A 22,554-nucleotide genomic window follows, 5' to 3' on the forward strand; every position below is an offset into this window, starting at 1 on the left:
GCACGATACTTGTCCCGGGCGAAGAGCGGCGTTTGCTAGTGCGTCCTTCATTTCCAGGCCCTCGCAGCCAGTTTCCTGGCTGTGCGCCGCTCTCAGGGTGCCGCCCAATCCCCGAAGGGTCGGCACGAAGCGGCGCTTTGAAGGAGCGCATTCCAGCGCCTTGAGGAGGATCCTGGGGGGCCGCAGGGGCAGGTGCAGGGAGCGGCCCCGGCCCGCAGAGCCCGCTGGCAGCCCCGGCCCTGCCCTGGGAATCCCGCCTGGATCCGCAGCTGCCTCAGAGAGGGATGCTGAAAGGGGGGTTTAAACTATGACAGGCTGAACAGGCCGGTTTGCGCCGTCAGGGGCGCGCTGTAGGGCAGCCGCATCGAAATGAGAGCAGCCGAGGTGGTGCTGAGCCGCACACCAAGAATCTCCGTGGGGATTGCCGGGGTGTTCCCTCCGACTCCAGCTCATGCAAGCATTCGGCTCGGAGGAAAAGCAACCCGGAGATCGGCGATCAGCTTGATTATCCTATAAAGATTCGTAATAGGGAGACGGCTTGTCTGTTGTCCTCAGTTTTTCATAGAGATGCTTCACGTGCCTAAAGGAGGAATGAGCCATGAGGAGATGCAGTGGTTAAAGTCCTGCGTTGTGTAAGAGCTGTGGAAAAGCCCCGGTTTTGCACGTTTCTAACCATAAAGAATGCTGTTATTCGAGCCTCGGTCACTCTCATTGTCATTGTTTCTCTACCACTGTCATTGAGGGATGTAATGTCTCAGTGATGACATTACCTGACTGACGTTTCCTGTTTAGTTCTTTTTAAATAACAATACCAAGCACTCACAAAACATTTTGCACTTTACAGCAATATCAAGTATTAACTAATGAACCTGCTCACACCCAAAGGAGCTATATGGTACCATTATTACATGCAGACAGTCAGAGTGACTTCCTCAGGGCTACTGTGAGTCAGTGCCAGAGGTAGCTTCATGCCCCTCTGGTAGCTTTATGCCCCTGTTTCATATTAATTGCAGGAGACTGTACAGCTTTGCACATCTGGAAGGTTTGCAAAACCATTATGAATTATTAATTGGTTCATTTTGGTAATTTCATTGATTATTGCATGAATTTATTTCCTGTAGAAGGCTTCAGCTGTGAAATTCAGTCTCTTATTCACTCATGAGATCCTAAAATTGTCAAAATTTTTATTTTTAATCCTGTGATGTGCTGAGTGCCTGCCCTTTTCAGTTGGTAAAGAAAAACATTCTCAAAATCTGTTTTGGTGGAAGGAAAAGGGTATTTTGGTGTGACTGTCAACTTTCGTTCTGCATCCTGACCTTGTGTTGAACCATTTTTTTCTTTACACTAAAAGGAATGAGTAGGAGGAGGTGTTTTTGCAAACAAACTGTGGGTCTGATGGTAGATAAGGCCCAATATGGAGAGGTGAAAGAAGCAGTGAAAGGGAAACCAAAACTTCCAGAGGAATTCCACTAATTGACATAGACTGTTACTCACTCAGGACTGTACTACCTGTCTGGATTTAGAGAAAAAGAGACACAAGGAACAAGGAAAAAGAAAAACTGGGCGGGGAGTGCTGCTGTGTGCATTAGAAGGGGGTGTTGGGCATTTCAGGAACTCTGTACCTCTCAAGTACCTCAGCCAATGGGGAAAGAGAGAGGGAAACGTGGCCAGGAAATTTGGATGAAAAGGAGAATGTGTGTCCTAAAAATTTTGAGAGACCCCACGGAGAATGCCCCATGACCTCTCCCTTCATTCGAGTAATGTTACAGAACTCGTCTGTCTCCTTTTTGGGCATAAACCTCTGGTGTTTGTGCATTAATTTCTCTGACAACACCTTTGTTCATGGATCCTTTGTAAACCCAAATTTAACCAATAAATTTATTGAGGATTTACTCATTGCTTCTTTTCTAGATAAGATAATTTTCCACTGCTAATGCTTTTCTGTTCCAGGCTTGGGGTTTTTTCTCTTAGGAAACACTAATAGTAACACCTATTGTTCTTGGATGTCTGATCTGAGATATTGTATGTCCAGATCTCACAAAAATCCTGGAAAATTGTGCTGCTTACATCAGAAATTAAATTTTTGCATATGGTTACAATTAAGAATTTGTTTTAACATACAGCTTTACTTCCAGAATGCATAAAAGGCATCATCTCCTCTCTTGCTTCCATTGATCTTTCAATTCTCTGTCACCACCGCAAAGAGCTGTAGAAATGTTTCAACTATGTTTCTCTGTTTCTAATAATGATACAAACTTGCTTTTCTTCAGCAAAGTATAGGAATGCTCAGCAAAACTCCAAAACCAACATACTGGACACCCAGTAGGTACCATGTTAGGAAAAGGCACATGGAAAGTGATGAAACAGGTCTTTGTCTAATGACTTTTCTCTCAGTGAAAATGAATGTGTGACTGAAATTTATTTTAGAAATTTATCTAAGCGAGTGGTCTTCCATCCACCAAGCAGGAAGGGGCACAGCTTGAAAATGGCTCCAAGTATTTGATAGCTCAGGCTTCATGTAACAATCAGATCAGTAAAAAACTCTGGATGAAAAAGTCACACTGACTGGAAAAAAAAAAGGAACCAAATCTCTGCATACCGTGGATAAATATTGTAGAGCTGCCTGGTATTCTCAAGGAAGTTAGTATGCCCCTATTTTAGAACTTTTCAATTTGTTCTCTTTCATTTCTTCTTAGCATCTGAATCATCAAACTGGACAGTTTTGGTATTACCCAAGAGATGGGTATTTCAAGTTATATTGTACCCACTCTTCTTAAAGCAGAATTGTTCCAAACAGAATTTAAGGAAAAATACATGCAATAAATTACCCTGATCACAGAGAGGGAAGAGAACTATGCTCATGTAACAATTTTCCACCAGTCTAATTGAATAGAATTATCTGTTAGAAGAATCACTCCTCTGAAAACTGCATCCAACCTCTGATTTATTTTATGTAAAAATATATAAATATGTAACCTGTCACAGTGCATAAAATGGTGTTATCCTTTGTTAACTAGAACTATTCATTAACTTCTCATAAATTCTGAAAATACTTAATTATTTTTCCACAGACATTTAAAGTCATTGTAAAGCATTTTTGAGCTCTTCTCAGGTGGATTCTTATTTGATTCTGTGATCAATTTGTAGGGAAAAGTGGGTGAGGTCCTTCAGTCAACAAAAAACATACACACTTTGAACTTATACAAGTAAATACAAATAAAACACAGCATTTTATTTCTGTGGATTGGTTTTTCTGCAGAATGTGATGTCTCCTAGATAAGTGGTGTATGATATACTAAGCTCATATAATTAGGCAATATTTTAAACTAAACTTTTATAAAGTCTCTAAAAGTACTCATATATCTACTGAGGTTGCTTCCATCCTTTGTTCATCATCTTTTTTCTCATGGACAAGCTTAGATAAACAAGGAATTGGGGACAGAGAAAAAAAAAAGGAACCAAAACCAAGAGATGTGTGAACTGCTGCCTGTTTCAGAGCAGTTTCCTGTCTCTGTATCTGATCAAGCAGAAGCAGATGCTTTTCTTAGAAGCAGATACGGGTTACACTGCCCATGGCATAACGGCAGCCACTGCACGGGGACACGTGGCTGCCAAGGTAAGTGCTCAGGATTCCAGGATCCAGGGACACAGCTCCATTCTGGGACAGGCTTCAACCAGCTCTCCCTAATGGGATGCTGACATCATACATCTAAAAGAAGGGACACTAAAGGGGCTGGAAAAATTGCTTTGGGGGAGGGATTATTTCAATCCCCGCACAACCAAAACTAAGACTTAGACTAAGGCAAAAGTCATCAAAAGATTGAATTGGGAAAGATGTGGCTGGGATTATGAAAGAAAGTTTGGTTCATTGCTGTAATGGCATTGCCATGATCAAAATACAAATTACAAAAGCGGGGAAGAGTGGAGAAGAACTGTATTTGGGGGTGAATTTTCAACATTCTGAGCTTCCCATCACTGCAATATGTGCCTCAGGCCTCACAGAGGATTCCAGTAACTCTTCTATTAGTGTTCTTCAGTACTTTCAGACACTGTCAAGATATCCAGTGCTATTTATATGAATCTGCAAAATGCTTAAAAATAAGCTCTGGTAAAAGTAGCTTCTTAGACTGCCAAGTATCATGTCTGTGAAAATGTATTGTACATCTTTCTGTATGCATAGAGAAAAACATGAGGCACTTAATGATATAGGAAAATAATACTTGCCTGCATGGCCTAGATTCTAAAAATCATGAGGTTTTTTTCCTGTTTGCTCACATTAAGTGAATGCTTATGCTCAATGAAACAGTCTGTATAGTGTATCTTCAAGCTTAAAAGGCTAAGCCCTTTTAGAACTATTTGAGTCTCTGCAGAATCTCATGAAGACCTTAGAGTGAAATTTAATGTTGCATGAGGAAAAATGCTGTTAATTTTAAGCAAAAAAGGCCATGTTTCTGAAAGGCATATTTCAACTCTCCTAAACTGTGAAGTTTTTCAGAATTGAGTATTGAGATCTGCTTGTTAGGTAAAAAGAATTAGCTACCTGAAGAATTCAACTTGGCAATAGAACTTACTATGAGACCACTAAGTGATCTACCTTGTTGAAATTGCTTAAAGAGAAAAAGCAAAACAATCTGTCATTCCGTCTTATGATTGGTATCACCAGTACAGCAATTACTGCACTAGCTCACAGACCATTGTTTCTTTCTTCCCTTATAGAGTTTTTTACAGAGTATGAAATATTCTTTTGTATTTATGCTTATCAAAATTTGACATTGTACTTTGGGACTTTCAAAATGTCATAAATGGAGATACCACATAAAGCTCTCTATGAACCTAATGAAGATGCTGTAGAAATATATTGATACAAATACAGTATATAATGTCTACTTTTCTCTAGGAAATCTCACGAGAGATTGTTTGCATACAGTACTTGAAGCATAACATTTGCTCATCCATTTCTCTAAATTTTATGTCTGACTCTTCAGAATTCTTTACAGTGGGTTTTCTGTAGCAAAATGACAGAGGAAGGAACTGTGATAATAATTGAATAATGTGTCTAAAAGAAAAAATTACTGTTAAGATTCTTTATTTAATTTGAAACATCTGATACCAAAACAAGACTAGAAAATAAGTCACAATTGTATGGAATTAGTCACGGTAGGTTTGGACCATGAAAGTCAAACCATATCATTAAACCAAAATTCCTTGATGGTTAAAAAAATATATCATTGGGGAAAATTATCAAATATTTTTTTTTAGGATAGCTGTAAGCCAACACCATCCTCCTAGGCAAAACCAGCAGGTGTGCTCAGTAGCAGAGAGAAAACCTGGAAATTTTTCAGATCATGCATTCAGGTAAGAAAAATCATCTTGCATTACAAAGTCCTAATTATCAGAAAAACAGCTCAGCAAGAAAGTGTGATATGAACTAGTTCCTCTGAAATAAGGCCCCAAGCAATTTGAGTGAAATGTGTTGTAATCAGGGCAAAGTGGTGCTTTCTGCTTTTATATTTCCGTGCAAGAAACTGCAGTGTGCATTGTGGCAACCTTCATTCACTGTCTGTTTGACACACTTAAGTATGAGTCATCAGTATGTGCCAGAATTACACACCTCTCATTATTACCATCACTGAAAGCATGTCCTCATGTAAGTACCATGAATGTGTCACCAATGGATTACCTGGGCAATGCTGCACAGCCTCCAGAGCTGCATCCATAGGAACTAATGAGCATACTAGTTAAGAAGAAAAGGTAGCAATGAGGTACAGTGACTTGTGAATATGAAGAACAGAAAAACTTTCTGAGGTGACAATTTTCAACTCACTAGCCAATTATGCCTTCAGATACTCGTTCCTTAACAATGGACAAAGAGCAAAGCAACATCCTGTCCCAAAGAACGTGTGATTTATTCAGATAAGAGCAATATAAGGACAAGTGTTTTATCTTCTGATCAGTAAGATCAACAGAACAAAACTCTTAGAAACTAGAAGCAATGAGCTAAAATGAAAAAGCTGAAAAAATCCCAGATGGTATGAGAAAGTTGGCATGTTGGTCTAAAAGTAGATACAAAAGAAGCTGTTGAGAGTAATGAGAGAAGCTGGGAGCTTGTAAGGATGGTGAGTCTGTAATACAACAAGTTAACTGACAAAAGAGTTTATGGGGGAGGGAGAAGGAATTCCATTTTCTCAGTCACAAGATGAGGAAACACTGCCTCATACACTTGCTGCATTACACACATGCTTCTGAAAGGGCACGTTTCCATTTTAGGCATGAAGAGACCTGTCATAGGAAAAGAGATGCTAAAGTGTGATTAGGAGAACAGGTAGGTATTTTATCTTTGATTCATCTGGTCTATCTGCATACATTTGATTTCTTTTTGGTGAGAAGTGGGTCACAAAACCCTGGGATCCAATTTCTAGAGCTAGATTTTTATTTTGTGATACTTATCTATACTGATAAGCTTACAATGCCCTATTTACTGTGTGGTTTTATGAAACCAAGCTGAAATGCAGACATCTTACGTTTGTCTTCAATACAGACACTGCATTTTTTTAAATTAGTCATTATGTTGATAAAGTTCCTCAATTGGCCAAATTGGCAAGTCCTTCTCAAGAATTTTCCTTGCTTTCAAGCTTGTGAATGAGTTTAGCTCTAGCTGATAAGTTAGGCAACTTGATCAAATAAGGCACTGGCAGGTAGAATTGAATATGTGCTTTCTGGGTAGTTTTGTCATTGCTCCTTTTTTAATTAATAATAATGAAAGAGACTTTTTTTTTTTCTTTTTTGTGGACAAGAGATCTATATAATGGCCTTTCAGGACAGGAAATGAACCTGTTTGGGTTTTTTCTGATAAAGCCACAAACATCAAACCTATAAAAGGCTGAACTTTTCTTACCACGTGGGAAGGTTTCTGGACACAAGATGTATTCCAATGGAGTTTTTTCCCATGTGGGAACAGTTGCAGATGTGCTATCTTGTAAGCACTCATTCTTCAGCCTCTTCACCTCCTCTGCTGCAGTCCAGGCTCAAAGCACAGATGAGCTATCACAGCACTCTCTCAAGCAGTGTATTTGGCAATATAACTGAACTGCAATGTATTTTCCGTTCTCGTATTTCCTGAACGTAACCATTAGTTCTCTAGAGAAGGGAACTGCTGAGTGTCAGAGCTGTGACACAATCAGTGAGTTCCAGGTGTCTCACAATTACACTTATGCACCCTTTCTTACTGAAAGGTCAGCTCTTCTACGTGTGTCTAAGGCTCACGCACGCAACTCCTCCAGTCCCACTGCTTTACTCAGGGCTGCCCTTTTGCTGATATTTTCATGTTGAAGCTGTTGATAACCACAGTCCTGGAAGTGACTAAGAAAAGTATAATTGCTAATGGCTTTATAAGCTCATGTATCACAGCTGCAGTTTTTAGAGGGAAGAAGTCTAAATGAAAAACTGTACTCAGTCTCCACCTCACATGTTTAAAGGGACACCTAGCAGATTGTCATGTGCAATGCAGAAACCCAATAGCCTAGTAGGTTTCACACGAGGGTTTCTGGTACATGCAGTAAACCTTGCTGGAACAGCACAGTTAATGGCAAGTTTGTGTGGGATCACATACAAAGGAGGAGAGAAGAAGCAAGGATATATGAGGATGCAAACAAGACAAGAGTGATTTGCAATAGGGAAATATCCCAGCCACGTTTTCCTCTTCTGAGCAGATCCCAACATACAGCAGTACCTGAATCCTTCAGTTTCTATCCTTGTCTCTCCATTGCTTTAGAGGGGAGGAGGTTATTTGGGATAAGAAATCTGCCACATTCATATTCCCGAAACAGTGCTTACCAGAATAGAAAGTGCACATCTATTATTTTATTTGTGGTCCACTTTCCAATCTCCTTTAACTCTCCCACAAGAGAGACCCAGGATTGCAGGACACCACCCCACTCCTAGAAGAGGTGTGCAACTACTCATCCTGCTTCTGCTATAGAAGCTTCTAACTAACATTGAGAACCTTAGATTGTGGGTTCCTCCTCCTATGCATTCCTGAAATCCAGGAGCATTAATATCCTCTGATCTCCTACAAACATATTTTTTTTGTTCTAAAAAGAGGAAAATACACACATCAAGAATCCCATAAAAACAACAGAAATGTTATAGCTGGCATTTTTCCTTTTTGGTGACAGGAGGCTGGAATCTTGTCGATCAGGTCATGAAGAACTAACAGATGACAACCCATCAGACTACAGCAGGGGGTTTTATTGCACCCAAACTGGAATTATCTCAAGGATGCCACTGGGCTGGACAATGAACAACAGCACTGAGTGCCATGATGATCACACCCTGGATAAGTATTTGTTTCCATTTGTGTACAGCATTGTGATGATGATCAGTGTTCCCATCAATTGCATATCCCTCTGTGCATCTTGCATTCAGGTGAGGAAAAAGAATGAGTTAGCAGTCTACATCTTTAGCCTGTCCCTGGCTGACCTTTTGTACTCTTTGATTCTGCCTCTGTGGATTGATTATGCCTGGCATGGAGATGACTGGAGGCTCTCTGCATTACTTTGTAAGATTTTTGCCTTCCTTACGTATATGAATTTCTACACCAGCACCGCGTTCCTCGCTTGCATCTCTCTCGACAGGTACCTGGCATTAGTTCATCCCTTGAAGCTCCAGTACTTGCGCACAAGAAGGTTTTCATTGATTGTCAGCATAATTGTTTGGCTTCTGGAAAGCATCTTTAATTCAGTCATACTGATGAATAAAGAAGTATTCAGTGATCCATGCAATTTCACCAATCATACACTATGCTATGATAATTACCCCCTGGAAAGGTGGCAGGCAAACGTAAATTTATTCCGAATATGCTCAGGATACTTGGTCCCTTTGATAATCATTGTGTTTTGCTACCATAAAATCTACCAAGTAGTGAGGAATAACCAAGCCACAGTGGATGAAGAAAAGAAAAGAGTGAGGAAACTTATTCTGAACATCACAATTAGTTTCATTGTTTGCTTCACTCCTTATCATGTTGTTTTGCTTATCCGCAGCATCAGAGAACCTTCTGTCTCTGATCCACATCTTTTGTTGTCGATGTATAAGGTTTACAGAATCACACAGGCCTTAACGAGTTTGAACTGCATTGCAGATCCCATTCTGTACTGCTTTGTGAGTGAAACTGCACGAACAGAAATAGTGAATTTGCTCAGGTGCTGCTTGTGCCTACGAAAGCGTGAGGAAGACCAAGTGAAAGAACGTGCTCTGTGCAGTTCTGCTACAAAAAACACTGCACTGATCACCTACAGAACTTCCTGTGAAACACAGAGTGTCAAAATTTCCTGAATGAGCACATGCAAAGGAAAACTGGAGAACCTAACAGGAAAAGAAAGAAAAATTCTTCTGCAGTCTATACCTAGGAAATGCCCCGAAAGTCAGAGATACCAGTCTGAGCAAAACCAGTAGCTGGAGCTAATAAGAACTTACCATTGGGTCAAGGAAATCAATGGAGTATCAACACATATCTTTGTCACATATGGTGTGTAAATCAGTGATGACAAACAAACACACAGTCAAGAAGGATGGCTGTGACATGCTGACAGAATTACTGAGGATCCCCCACAGAACTGTCTCCTGTTGCAGCTTGCTAGCCAGCCTGCTGCAATGTACTAAGTGGTAAATTTCTCTGTAATTTCATGGTGGTTTTTATGCTGCTATGATGGTTCTTGTATTTCATTAAAGACTCAAATTCTTCTTTAGCATGCCACTGAGATCAGACATTTCTTAAAATTGTTTGTCTCCTCTGTACGAGCACTTACCTGCCCTTAAGCTTTTTATTTTCCCTTGAAAAATATATGTTCTAATGTCTAATTGTATGTTGCAGTTTCATTACAATACCAGTATTGGTATTCAGATAGTTGAAGAGTCATTAATTCAAGTACCTCTAAAGAAATAAATTCTAGCCACCATTGTTTTAACTTGGAAACTTTTCCTGATACATGTGGGGGAGGAAGAGAAGAATAGAAAGGTGAGATTTCACATCTCAGCAATATAAAGGGCCAGCCTTCAGACTTGCTTATTATGACTGAAATCTGGAGTGTGGTTCCATTTTCAGACTCAATAGAGTAAGGTTTGCATCCATTTACTTAACTGCACATGAAGGCCTCAGCAAGTGATTCCAGGGTTCTCAGTCTGCCAGTTTTAAAAGAAATTTAACAAGCCAGCCAGCAATACTGACAAACCAGCAAAGAACATGAATGTACCAATAAACAGTAAGAATGGAAGCAAAAGAACCCACATTTTGAAAGAGTTGATGTTAGCACAAATCAGAAGTGCAGCTGTTAATTCAGGGACCATGTGCAGGCCCCACAAACAGCTGTCTGATCCCTGTCCCATCCAGACACCAACCCTCTGATAAGAGTTAAAACATTATGATAAGAGTTAAAACATTACATGTTTTTCTCCTCTCACAAGCTTTTTACTTTTGCTCAATTCCCAGGAAAAATATTTGGCTGTGGTGTTTTTTTACTTCACAGGGAAAGAATTTTTATGAAGAATGTGCATGAAGTGGTCACAAGCAATAAGATATTTCTTATGAGAATATCCCTCTATGTGAAAATTAAAAATTACTCCATTGCAAGGAGCATTTCCATTGTTTTCATGAGTAGCTGTGTGTTTCTATACTTTCTGTTAATTTCATGATCTTGCCAGGCTGTACAAGCTGGGTTTGTTCAGCCTGAAGAAGAGAAGACTTTGGGACACCTAAAGACAACTTTGCAATCCTGCAAAGAGGGTATTGAGAAGATGGGGCCAAGCTCTTCACAAGTGCTCCTAGTGGTGTGTTTTAAGCCTGGCTGGAAATTAGGGACCATGCAGCCACTTGCTTAACCTCCTTCTGTCCCCCAACAGACAGGGGTATGGAAAGGAGAATCAAAGTAAACTTGCAGGTTGAGATAAGAACAGTTTTATGATAAAAAATAAATTTAAAGTGTAGTAATAATGGTCAGTTATAATGATATTGATAATAATAATGGAAAAAACAAGTGACAGACAACACAATTGCTCACCGACGCTGACCAATGCCAGACCCCACTTCCTGAACCCAGACCAGCCACCCTTCTGGGGAACTTCCCCAGGTTATATACTGGGCAGGACATTCTACTGTGTGGGGTGTCCCTTTGGCCAGTTTGGGTCACCTATTCCTGTTATGCCCCCTCCCAGTTTCTTCTTCAAACCTCCTCACTGGCAGAGCATGAGACAAGAAAAAAGTCCTTTACTTAAGATAAACCCTTAACAAAAACCTAAACACATCAGTGTGTTATCAACACCATTCTCAATCTGAATTCAAAACACAGCACTGTAACAGCTGTTGAAAGGAACTTTACCTGAGCTAAAACCAGGACAAGGAGGGACAAGAAATCATGTGCATAACTTGAAGCAAGAAGGGTCAGAGTTGATATAAGGAAGTATTTCTGGGCTATGAAGAACAGATAAGCAGTGGAGCAGGTTGCACCAAGATGTTCTGTGTGCTGCATCCTCAGTGGTTTCCAATGCCCAACCTGACAAAGTTTGGGCAATATCTAACCTTGGAGCTGACCTCTCACACTTTAGCAGAAGGTTGAGATTCCCTGAGGTCCCTTCCAGCTACAATTGTCCTGTGATCCTGTGGGTAGTCACTGTTCTGGCTGTTGCCTTCCTCTCTAGAAAATTACATTCCCTTCTCTTTTTTGTTTCCATTTACTGGACTTTGTTTTGATGTGGGTTTGTGTTTCTGATTTGTTGGTTTGTTGGGTTGTTTTTTTCTGTAGTTCCTTCTTATATATTATGAAGGAAGAATTATGCAAGCAGCAGTGCAAGTTACTTCATCATGATTTTTTTCCACTGCTGACCTATGCATTTTGCAACAGAAATTTCCCAGTAGCATTGGAATAGAAGCAGAATTTTCACTGTAAATTTATGGAAAAAAGAAATCTGTGATTCATTTTTAAATCTTTTACATCCCATAAGGGGTGGAAAGTTAATTCTATTTGCGCTTTTAATTTAAAGAATTTAAGAATTAATTTAAAGATAAATGAAAACTGAAGCTAAGCAACAAAACTGTGTCAGGGAGTAGGGAGAGCTTGCAGCTTTTAACAACAGGGGAATAAGGTAATGGCTGTTTTTCTGACCCCACATGAAGAACTACACCCAGGAATAATCTTATTTCAAATTTCTAGCATTTTAGCATGAAGGTTTTTGCATCTCAATCATAGTCATATCTCAGGCATATATTGAATGAATGGAGAAATTGTCACCACGGTTTCCTTCATCTCAAAACTGGTACCTTGCCAGATGTCCCAACAAGTACTAAATCCAGAAAGCTACAGTGTAAAGGAGGGATCCATACATTGTGTTCTGTTTCACATACTTAATCACATGTGTGAGGAAACACTGTGATGAAAATGCAGTTGATCCTGTAAATCAGGAATTCCTTAGACTCACATCCTTAGGCTCACATCCTTAAATGAAATGAACTGATTAGACTGAGGTGCATATCCTGACTGAGGTACCAGGTCTCCTATGTCTGAGCAGGTGGTCTGGTTTGTGGCAATTCACCTTCTTAGTTATCATCTCACCACAGGAGATCCAAGGACGCTTAAACAAAAAAAAAAGTTCTTATTGGACAAAAGGAACTCTTAACTCTGCCAAACACCTCCCAAGCAATTCCTGAGATCCATTTTATTCTCAGGAGAGCATAAATACATTATTTCACTGTCTTTGCTTATCCTCACGCAGTGCAACCCAATAATTAATCCACAGTGAACCAAAGTTTCTGCTTCTTCTCAGAATGTATTGCAGCAGGAAAAAAAAAAATATCAGAGAAAAGGTCAAACGTTTGTGGGCTGGTGCTGTATTCGTGGTAACCCCATGCAAACATGTGAGCTCTCCTTCCTGGCACGCAGAGACAAGCACATGTCACTGTCTGGCAGCTCAGTGTATGTGAACCTAATCTGCGTTTTGTGGAGCACAACCAGCCTAGGAAAAAGCTTCATCCTGAGACCTTATACAGGGAAACAATGCTGCAGTCACATTTGTTGCAGAGTTTGTGCCAGAAATGTGTGAAATACAGGATGGAATTTCGTGGGCACCTGTTCTGATGCGATCAGTGCCAGTCTTCCTTCCCCATCTGATGGCTGTTGGCTCACAATGCAGGGTCTCAACCCCCTTCACGTGTGACTCAGACCTCATAACACAACAGGAGGAGTAAGATACTACAGTGAAGAGTGCTGTGTACTGCCTGGGACTCCACGTGCAACTTTGCATTGAGTTTTGCAGCTGTGAGAATTCCCCTCTGTTGCTCTGTTTGAGAAGACCATTTCATCCTGAAGTCTAGTGTTCAAATTTAGAGGGTGATTTACTTCTGTGGAAAGCAGGATATAAATTTAGGCAGTAGCATTTAGCTGTTTAAAATTAGGCTTGTTTGGAGAAGAAAAAAATAAATTCTGAAGGCTTTTTTGATCCCTAGTACACTGGTAGTAAATTCAAATTTTGATTTTATATAAGCCTGACATATGCAGTTTCAAAAACATCTAGAAATAGTCATCAGCAGTCAGTACCCTAATTCTATCTCTACCAAGGCAAGTTGAAGAAAATAACTTTATCTGAGGGAAAAAACCACTGATCCTTCCTGTCTCACTGCTGTTTATACTCATGGTTTCTTCAGAATTCTTTCATGTGGTTGTCTGAAAGTCACAGCTCTTGTATTTGGTGGTTCATTTTTCTCTTACTTTTTCTTGTGTTTTATGTTCATAACTGTACAGTCTTTACATTCTTGATTTTAAAAGACTAAATGTAGGGCAGGAAAAAATAATCTGGAATATATTATAGTTAGCTGTAATTGATTTTCAAATTAAATCTTAAAAGTGATTTGCTATGCATTTTTTTTAAACCTTAATAGTTAATTTATTTCTTCAATGTAAAAAGAAACAATTCATATCTGGTGTGTCAATAATATCTGGTGTGGAAATAATAGAAAAGTGTCTTGATCATTCAGATCAAGCAAAAGGAAAGTGTAAAATGGATTTAGCTGGAAGCTTTTCAAAAACTTGCTAACTTGCTTGGTACATATAGGTTTATCTTTTCTTTGTTAGGCAATCACTTCAATTCATTACAAACATACTAAAAGTGAAACCCCTTCTGGATACTTCTTTGGGTTTTAGCCAATTATGCAGTTTGTTTATTTTTAGCAATTCATTCAGAGAAACCAAGATCAAGAACTTGGAGACCTTTTGAAGCACTGCCTGTGCAGAAGGCATAGGACACCCAACAGAGACATTAAATCTGTCTCTTCACTCAAGATTCCTGGAAATGCATTCTGAAGACAATAAAGTAAGCACCTTAATGATTGCAGTGAGAGGTGGTAGGAACACCTGTGCTTGAATATATATTATTTTATGGAAAATACCTGTGTTCTTGTCACTTCAGCAAATACATTGAGGTTTTTTATCTTGCAAAATATTGTTTAGCATTATCACTTAAAAGCAGTGGAATATTATGGTTATCTCAGTTGTATTTGCAAAAGCCTTGTGTAAAATGAGTGAGCTGAGAGACTGTCCTCACTAGGTGGCGATTTTGGACTGTTTAGGCAGGTTTTATGGAAAAGCTAAAAACATCCCTAGTGTAAAGCTGTGTTTCTTGAACAGAAGAAATGGAAGTTTGGGGACAGAGCTGGCCACTGTGCCCCGAGTTCCTGTGAGGCTGCAGTGAGCCACCATGGTCCTTCCACCCTCAGCCTTGAGCTCCAGCAGGCTGTCAGGCTGTCATCAGACCCAGGAGCAAAAGGCAAAGGGCCCAGCCTAACACTGAGCCTTGAGAGCTCCCTCCTGTAGGACAACATCAGCTCTCATTTTTCTGGTTCAAACGTGTATCTAAACATTTTATTTAACAAAGAAAAATGTTCAGTGTTATGATGCAAAATCCATCCCATATGCAGCCTTAGGTCTCTGTTCTTGCTTTTTCTTCTCCCTCCATTTCATTAGTCCTTTTGTTCATTTGTTTCTTTTTTATTTTTCCAGAGTTCATTCTTCCATATTTCTCCACCAATACTGGTCCATTATATGTCCTGAAGAATATTTATTAAAAAAATCTCATCTCAACTCCTCACATCTTTATTACTAACTCCAGCAACCCTGAGCCATGGCACAGTACAGGGAACTGTCATGTTGCTGGGGAAAGAAAAGAAAAGCTCACTAGGTACCAGTATTTTGGCTAGGTCAATGGCAGCCACAAGCAAGATTCAGGGGAATTTTTGCAGACTTAAATGAACTATGGGGCCGACCATCATGAGGTTTCATATCAGTGTGATGGCAAAATAAACATGTCATGCAACCCAGGTTCCTTGTTACTGTAATCTTCTGTACTTTTTCCCCCTTTTTTTCCTTTTATTTGGGATGTTTTTGTCCCTGTTAGTTACTTCTCTGAACGTGCAATTGAAGTAAGTTAAAAAGTACAGTTTTAAAATTAAAAGTTGTTTACTAGAATAAACATAATGTTTTTACCTTATCTTAGAATACTATGAGCATATTCTAAATTTATATTGAATTTCAAGAAATTACTACAGACAGATAAATCAGCTTGATCAGAAAAGAGAAGAAGACTCTTTCGGCGGTCTTACATCATATTAATAATTATAGGTGAATAAATACAGAATAACTGTTGAGTGCTATGTTGGGCAGGTATAACAACTACTTATTTAAACAAGATAAGTTTTCCTCTTACAATGAAAAGCAGGGAAAAAAGAAATTTTCTCAATATTCTGAGATATGAGTAGCAATGAGAAAAATATTAAATGTCTTTATTTGCTTTGAAATGTTTTATAGATATGTGAGCATTGCAATAATGTGCTCAAATAATTATATGAGCTATACCCATTTAAATGGTCTCCTAGCTATTGACCATGGAGCTGCATACAAGACACACAAAAAGCATTTCCATTCTTCCCTTTGGAAGAAAACCTTGGAATAGTTCTGATGTGCAAAGCTGAATGCAGGGAGGATTCCTGCTCTCACCTCAATCAGTATTGACTCTGTTGTGGTGTGCAGTTGTCAATAATGCCAACAATGCTTATCAACAACAAAAGTAGAACTAGTCAGTAATGTGTCAGGAGGACCAGTGGTGTGTTCAGATGCTAGGAATATGAATCCTTGTCAAGAAAACAAGATTTCAGCTTCATGCTTTGTACCTTCAAGAATTGTTGAAGTGTTGGAAACAGACTTAGTTTTTAATCTCAGAATATATTTTAGTAGTGTTCTCAGTAGCTCCCACCAACATTATAATTACTATTACTATTATTATTGTTAATAATAGTAATAATAATAATTATTATTATTATTTCCCACTTACACAATCTTTTTTCAAGAGTAAATAGTTGTGTAATTTACCAAAAGAATAACACATCCCAATAACTCTCACTCTACGCCATTCCAGAGAGAGCAAGAAAATATGTGCCCAAAATCTTTGTCAATAAGGAAGATATCTGAAGCATTTGGTTCTGTGGGAACATGATCTTTGACACAGGTACTAAAGGAGCAGAGAGCCCTGATGCTGTGCTGAGTGTCTGCTGGGCCAGAGTCACTGTGCCCATGCTCGCCCCTCTCCTGCCATCCTGGGATGTGGTTTTGCTCTTTTCTTGTGTTGGGTTCTCCTTGAGGGCACCCTGCCTGCAGTCAGCAGGGGAGAAGCATGTGTGCAGCTATACACATGCACTCACAGACATCTAAGACTGCTGGAAAATGGCTTTGCAAGGAGTCACTGTAGCCAATACCCTTCCCTGAATTTTGGGAAGCTGTGATCCTGTATTGCATGGCCACTCCTTCCTAACCAGTATGTTGTCATTTTAAACATACATCACCAGCACATTCCCTATTTTCTAATTAATTTAAAAGCAGAGATTAATTGGCTGTTATTTTCCAAATACACATTTTTTATATTTTTTTTACTACCAATAACATTTGCCTTACCAGTGACTGTGCCAGACTGAAAAAAGGCTATGGCTGAGCTGGTCAGCCACCACACCTGGATATAAATCTCCCACAGGAAAGATATAAATGAGATCAGAGTTTGAATACAGTGCAGCACAGAGTCTGAATATGAGTGCACTGAGTAGTGCAATGATATATGTGATATATATGTCATGCACATATCAAGTGTTAAAAAAACTGATGCCAGGCAGACAGTACAGAGCTCTAAAAATAGCTTCTTTGTCCTGAGATAATTGTATTTCTTCCTTGCTGTCAGTTATTTGTGGAAAGGTATTAAATTTCATATGAGGTGCTAAACCACAAAGATTTCTATGAAGAGGATATTAAAGAAGTCATCAACTCAGCCCACAATGGAGAACTCCCTCATCTCCAATGTGGCTCATTTCTATCTCTATGGCACTTGAGAATTCACATAAAATATGCAGTTATAATAAATTACATGTACATCCTGACTTTTAATCATAGCATGCATCAATTCAATAAATTAATTCAGCTAAGTGTAAAAAAAAAAAAAAACAAAACATTGTTTCCCTTGGGTATGGCAACAGTGAAGGGAATCACCTGTGGCAAGGTATATTACTTATTTCTCTTTCTCATCATCTTGTCTCATCTTGTTAATTTTTTTTTTCATGCAGCAACTTTCTTTCCAAAATCAATATGAAGGTACAAAGGTGTAAGCTAGCTCCTGTCAGATTGTGAGGAAAGATTCCTGGGGGGTTTGGTGAGCTCTGGGCTATTTCATCAAATGAGCAGCAAGTGTGATATTAGTAATGGTAAGTTCAAATTTTAAATAGAAAGTAGTATTTAATCAGTGGGATTCATTTTTCCATTACAGTGTCATTGCTTAACATTTCATTTGGCTAGGCTGCTTTTATGGAGCATCACAAGTATTAATGTATTGTTTGAAAACACTATATTGCAAGTGAAACTATGATCTCTAACATTACCAAGAGCTCCTTCTTCAGTCAAACCCTGGCATTCCTGTACTTATCACCATCTCAGGAGGTGACATGGCTCAGTACATTCTGCTGTCAGTGTGCTTGTCACCTCGTGTCACTGGCTGGCAGCTGTGGGCACAGGGAGCCCTGTCAGTCAGTCCAGGCACACTCAGACACTCCCAGCAGTCATACCTGCACACCTTACGTGCTTTCTCACTCTGGCATCCTGTTCTGGAAGTGGAACACTGCCCTTGGCTATTCCTGTGCAGCAGCTGTGCCGTGCTCACTCTGTGAGCAGCTCTGTGAGCACGCCTGCCTCCTCAGCAGAATTATTTTGGTATCTGCTGGTGGCTGCTACAAGTGCACGCTGCAGGCTGTTTCTGCAGGCAAGAAATTAGCCCCAGCACTCTGTCCCAGTGCAAACCTGCACGTGAGACATGAACCACACCCAGATCCATCTGCTCAGATCCATCTCTTCCCATCTGCCACCATGCTCTGTGCTTTCCATAGGACATTGCCTCAGAACTGTGACTCATCCTCTCTAGGCTCTCAATATCCCACTGTAACAGATGGGCACCACATATATTCCATAATAACCATTCTGGATATAGCTGCCCTTTGTTATACTAATGAGTTAAAAAGAAAAGAGACAACTAGCTGGCATTACTAAATTGCTGACCTTTCAGGTAAAACAGGGCAAAGTCCACGTCTGCAATTGTGACCCTGTGGTTAGGCACACCTGTGAAATAAAGCATTTCTTCTTTATTTGACTGGTAATCAATACATGAGGTATAATCCAAGTCTTTGTTAGTACCACTAACTATGGCAGAGTAATTCCTAGAAAGAGTTAGTGCTGTCTTATGAGCAGCACTAAGGCTAAATTAATGTGATGACTTCAACACTTATGACATTTTGGCAATATATCAGTGAAGAGAAATAAATATTTATTAGGAGTGAAGCACAGATGAGTCCACAATAGGAGAGAAGCATCTCTCTGCATGCATTTTATCATGTTTTGCATGATAAAATCTTATGTGCATGCCAATTTTTAAAAGATGTTAATTGTTTTCTTGCATGCCAATTTTTAAAAGATATGAATTGTTTTCTGCTGCACAGTCTGAATTTCACGAAAGAGGATCCAGGGACTAGAAAAGCATATTGCATGTTTCAAGGATTCAAGATATTTGGTCACCCAAGAAGAAAGCTGAGGAATAATTTGGTCACTTCCTTACATGTTTAGACATTGAAAAGGTGTGTGTGACAGGAGGAGCTTATCTGCCTGGCTACCCAGAAAGGATCACAAGTGAAAGGTCCAATTGGCTTAAAAGGTGCAGTTTGACATATGGAAAAGGCCATTTCTTCCAATGGTGGTATTTAGACATTGGTAAGATCCAAGGCAGCAGAACTGTCACTTGGAGTCACTAAAATGAGGCAAGATAGTTTCAAAAAAACCTAGGATCCATTTTCCCCCATAAATATTCTGCATTCAAAGATGCAGGCTAGATAAGCTAGATAAGATAATCTAGATAAACTAAATAGACTGTGGTGACCCATGAGTGACTGAATCCCTGCCACTTATCCTGAATGCAAGCAGAGATTTTCTCCAGTGGCTGAAGGAGCTACAGCTGTCCCTCCTGCACAGCTAGCACAGGAATGTGCTTTATCTGCTCTGTGCAGCATGAAGGGGGGACAGACTGTGCCTTGAAGAATCATTCCTGCTGCTCCCTCAATATTGCAGCTACAGTCACTAGCGTTGAAACCAGTAACTCAATACCAAGGATACGGACACAAAGAGACAAGAGCATCAGGCTCAGTGTGTGCAGTGTGGGATTTAAAACAGTATATATGATAGGAGATAGTTGGAGTAATGTTATTTTAAGATCTGTGGGGTTATTTGGGTATTTTGGGGTTTGTTTTTTTTGGTTTTTTGGTTGTTTTTTTTTTTTTTTTTTTTTTTTGGTAACATGTTATGGGCTAAGATACAGAATTGCTGAGGCATTTCAGAATCAAAGAGCACAGAGGGATCTTCAGTTCTCTCACTATAATCTCACTATAAAGATCTCTGAGTTTCCACTTGTCCAGCTACAGTGGCAGGGACTGGTTCTCACTGGGCTGTCAGATCTTCTCTTAGACTTATTGGTTCCCCTGTGTGTGAGGGATGGGGAGTGTGGGGTGTGGAGATATTGAGCTAGGTCTCCAGAATACAGCAAGTGGTTTCTAGTTCTGTTGAGGATAAACATTTCTGAGTCTACTTGGTTCATGTCTTCATTGGTGATGGAATTTTTTTCACCAACACCTCAAAACTTCCAAAGGGAACAGTGTATATGTAGTTGGTAGTGCATGTGACTCTTTAGTGGTGAAGGTGACAAAGCCAGGCTGCATTTTACATAAGCACATAATTTTTGAAGGCAGTTGCCCTTCTAACCCCAGAGGATGGAGGGCACTGCCAAGTGAGTATTTTCCTTGACTTACATACAGATGACATCTCCATAAGAATCTACTGTCCTAGCCCTTGCTTCCAGGCAAAGGCAAAGTCAACTTGCTCTTAATACTGAAAACCAGGAATAAAATGTGCTTTTGTTCTATGGCTGTGCTAAAACCTAAAGTCAATTAATTTCTTATTCTTAATAAGTGACAGAAATCATCCTCATAATTTAACAGGTTTTATCTAAACATTTTATTTTGTTTTCAGTAATCTTTTACTTACATTCAATTCCACAGTGGCTAATTAAGATTTATAAGCAAATCCAAAAGTTAGACAAATTCAGCAGAATTAACTGATATAACAACCATAATGCATATTATTATAATGCAGCTTTCTGCTTATGAATATCCCTTAGACTGTGTAATTCCAGGCTATAAAAAAGTGCTTTCCCTGCATTTATTTAAGCTTTTTACTAATGGCTCTAAGCATGGTATCATCATTAATAACAATAATAATTAGATTCATGAATCATTAAAGGAGTTATTTCTGCAGCGTTTCATGCTGTTCTTTCACCTGTAGAAATCTATTTTTCTCTTAGATTGCTGAAGGAAGGGCTCTGAATCCCCCTGTGCTTGCTATAGATGGGATTAGCAGCATTTGCAGAGAAAGCAAACTCAGTACACAACTTTTGGCTGCCTCATCAGAGGAAATCTGCCCTGTGGTAGGAACTGGCTGGTAAGGGACCTCTTTTGCTGTGAGATCGCTCTTGATGTCACACTGGCACCTTTTTTAAAGATACTTCAACACCATATAGGAAAAGGGCATATACTGCAAGAAAATGTCTCTCCTTATGTTAATAGCATTTTCTCCTCATAATTCACCTATTAGGACAAAGAAAGAAGCAGCTGATGACTATGACTGATATACTAAAGGGAAAAACAACCTGTCTTTGCCACTATTGCCATTGCCACTCTGGAAGTGTATTGCACTTTTGCAGGAGATAATTATCTTCACTTTGTTTCTATGGAATAACTTTCAAAGTTTCTCTGGAAACAGCACTATTATGATGGATTAATTTATTGAATAACCACGAGACACCTAACATTTCAATTAAAAATAATTGCTCCCTCTACCTGCATTTCCCCATTCTTCTTGAAAAATGCAATTGAATACCTTTTGATAGAAATTATGTTGTTTCACACACATATGCACACATCCATCCAACATTTGGTTCAAGATCACCATCAGTTAAACCATGTCAGACATCAAAGAAATATAAGAGCCAGTTTCAGACTTGCTGTAATGAGATGTAAATTCAGATCCTGTATATTCATGATCTGGATTATTCTTGAATAGGGCAAGGTTTAGTACTGGCTTTTTTCAGGATTAATTTGTACATATCCCACTAAAGGAAAAGTGGGTAAAGATAGGGAAAAGTTGGTTTAAATTTGTGATTTGGAGTTGTGGAATTGTGATTTGGAGTCCAGAAAAGTGTGTATTCTAAGAGAGCTGGTGGTAAAGGCACCCTGAGAGCATGTGTGAAATTTAGCTGTGGTTTGAAGACAAATCTCATATCAATCAGCATTGCAAGACACTGTTAGGAGTTTCAAAAGGAACTTCATTCTAACAAAAAAAGGTCATCACTACTTCTGTGCATCCACATTGATATGCATGAGCCAAGTTCAGCCTTATTTTTTCTATAGACTTCAACATGAACAAAATCCTTTATGAAAAACAATCAAACTATCACTTACCACACAAATCTTATGTGCTGTTGGCAGACGTGAGACTCTTGGGGATGGAGCTATGCAGGGCCAGGAGCTGGACTCCATGATCCTTGTGGGTCCCTTCCAGCTCAGCTTGTTCCATGATTCTGTGGTTCTCTGACATACTAGGAGTTCAGAACTGGAAAGACTGAGGACCAGAGTCATTTGGGGTCCCTCATTCATGATCCACATTCAGAAATTTGATCCACAAGCTCAGAGACTTGCCCCAGTGCTCTCCAGCAATGGCAGAGTGGAGACCACTGCACCCCTCCCTGGCTCAATCCTGCTGTCACCTCTGCAGCTGCACAGCTGACTCCCTAGATCTTCATAAATCAATGAATTGGTGACAAGGTTATGGGTCTGTTGCAAAGTTTGTATAAAATCTGTAAACAAAATCAAAGCTGGCTGTTCCGTAAGGG

General features: G+C 39.5%; 1 protein-coding gene across 1 annotated transcript; it reads left to right on the plus strand.

The window, feature by feature from the left end:
• Window positions 1-3,517: 3,517 nt before the first annotated feature.
• On the plus strand, window positions 3,518-10,520 carry GPR65 (G protein-coupled receptor 65). The gene is made up of 3 exons (XM_079307893.1): window positions 3,518-3,616; window positions 5,260-5,355; window positions 8,175-10,520. Exon 3 carries the CDS (start codon window positions 8,278-8,280, stop codon window positions 9,331-9,333), a length of 1,056 nt encoding a protein of 351 aa, XP_079164019.1. The 5' UTR covers window positions 3,518-3,616; window positions 5,260-5,355; window positions 8,175-8,277; the 3' UTR covers window positions 9,334-10,520.
• Window positions 10,521-22,554: the final 12,034 nt, after the last annotated feature.

The sequence above is a fragment of the Erithacus rubecula genome (assembly GCF_903797595.1).
Source record: "Erithacus rubecula genome assembly, chromosome: 6".
Lineage (NCBI taxonomy): Eukaryota > Metazoa > Chordata > Aves > Passeriformes > Muscicapidae > Erithacus > Erithacus rubecula.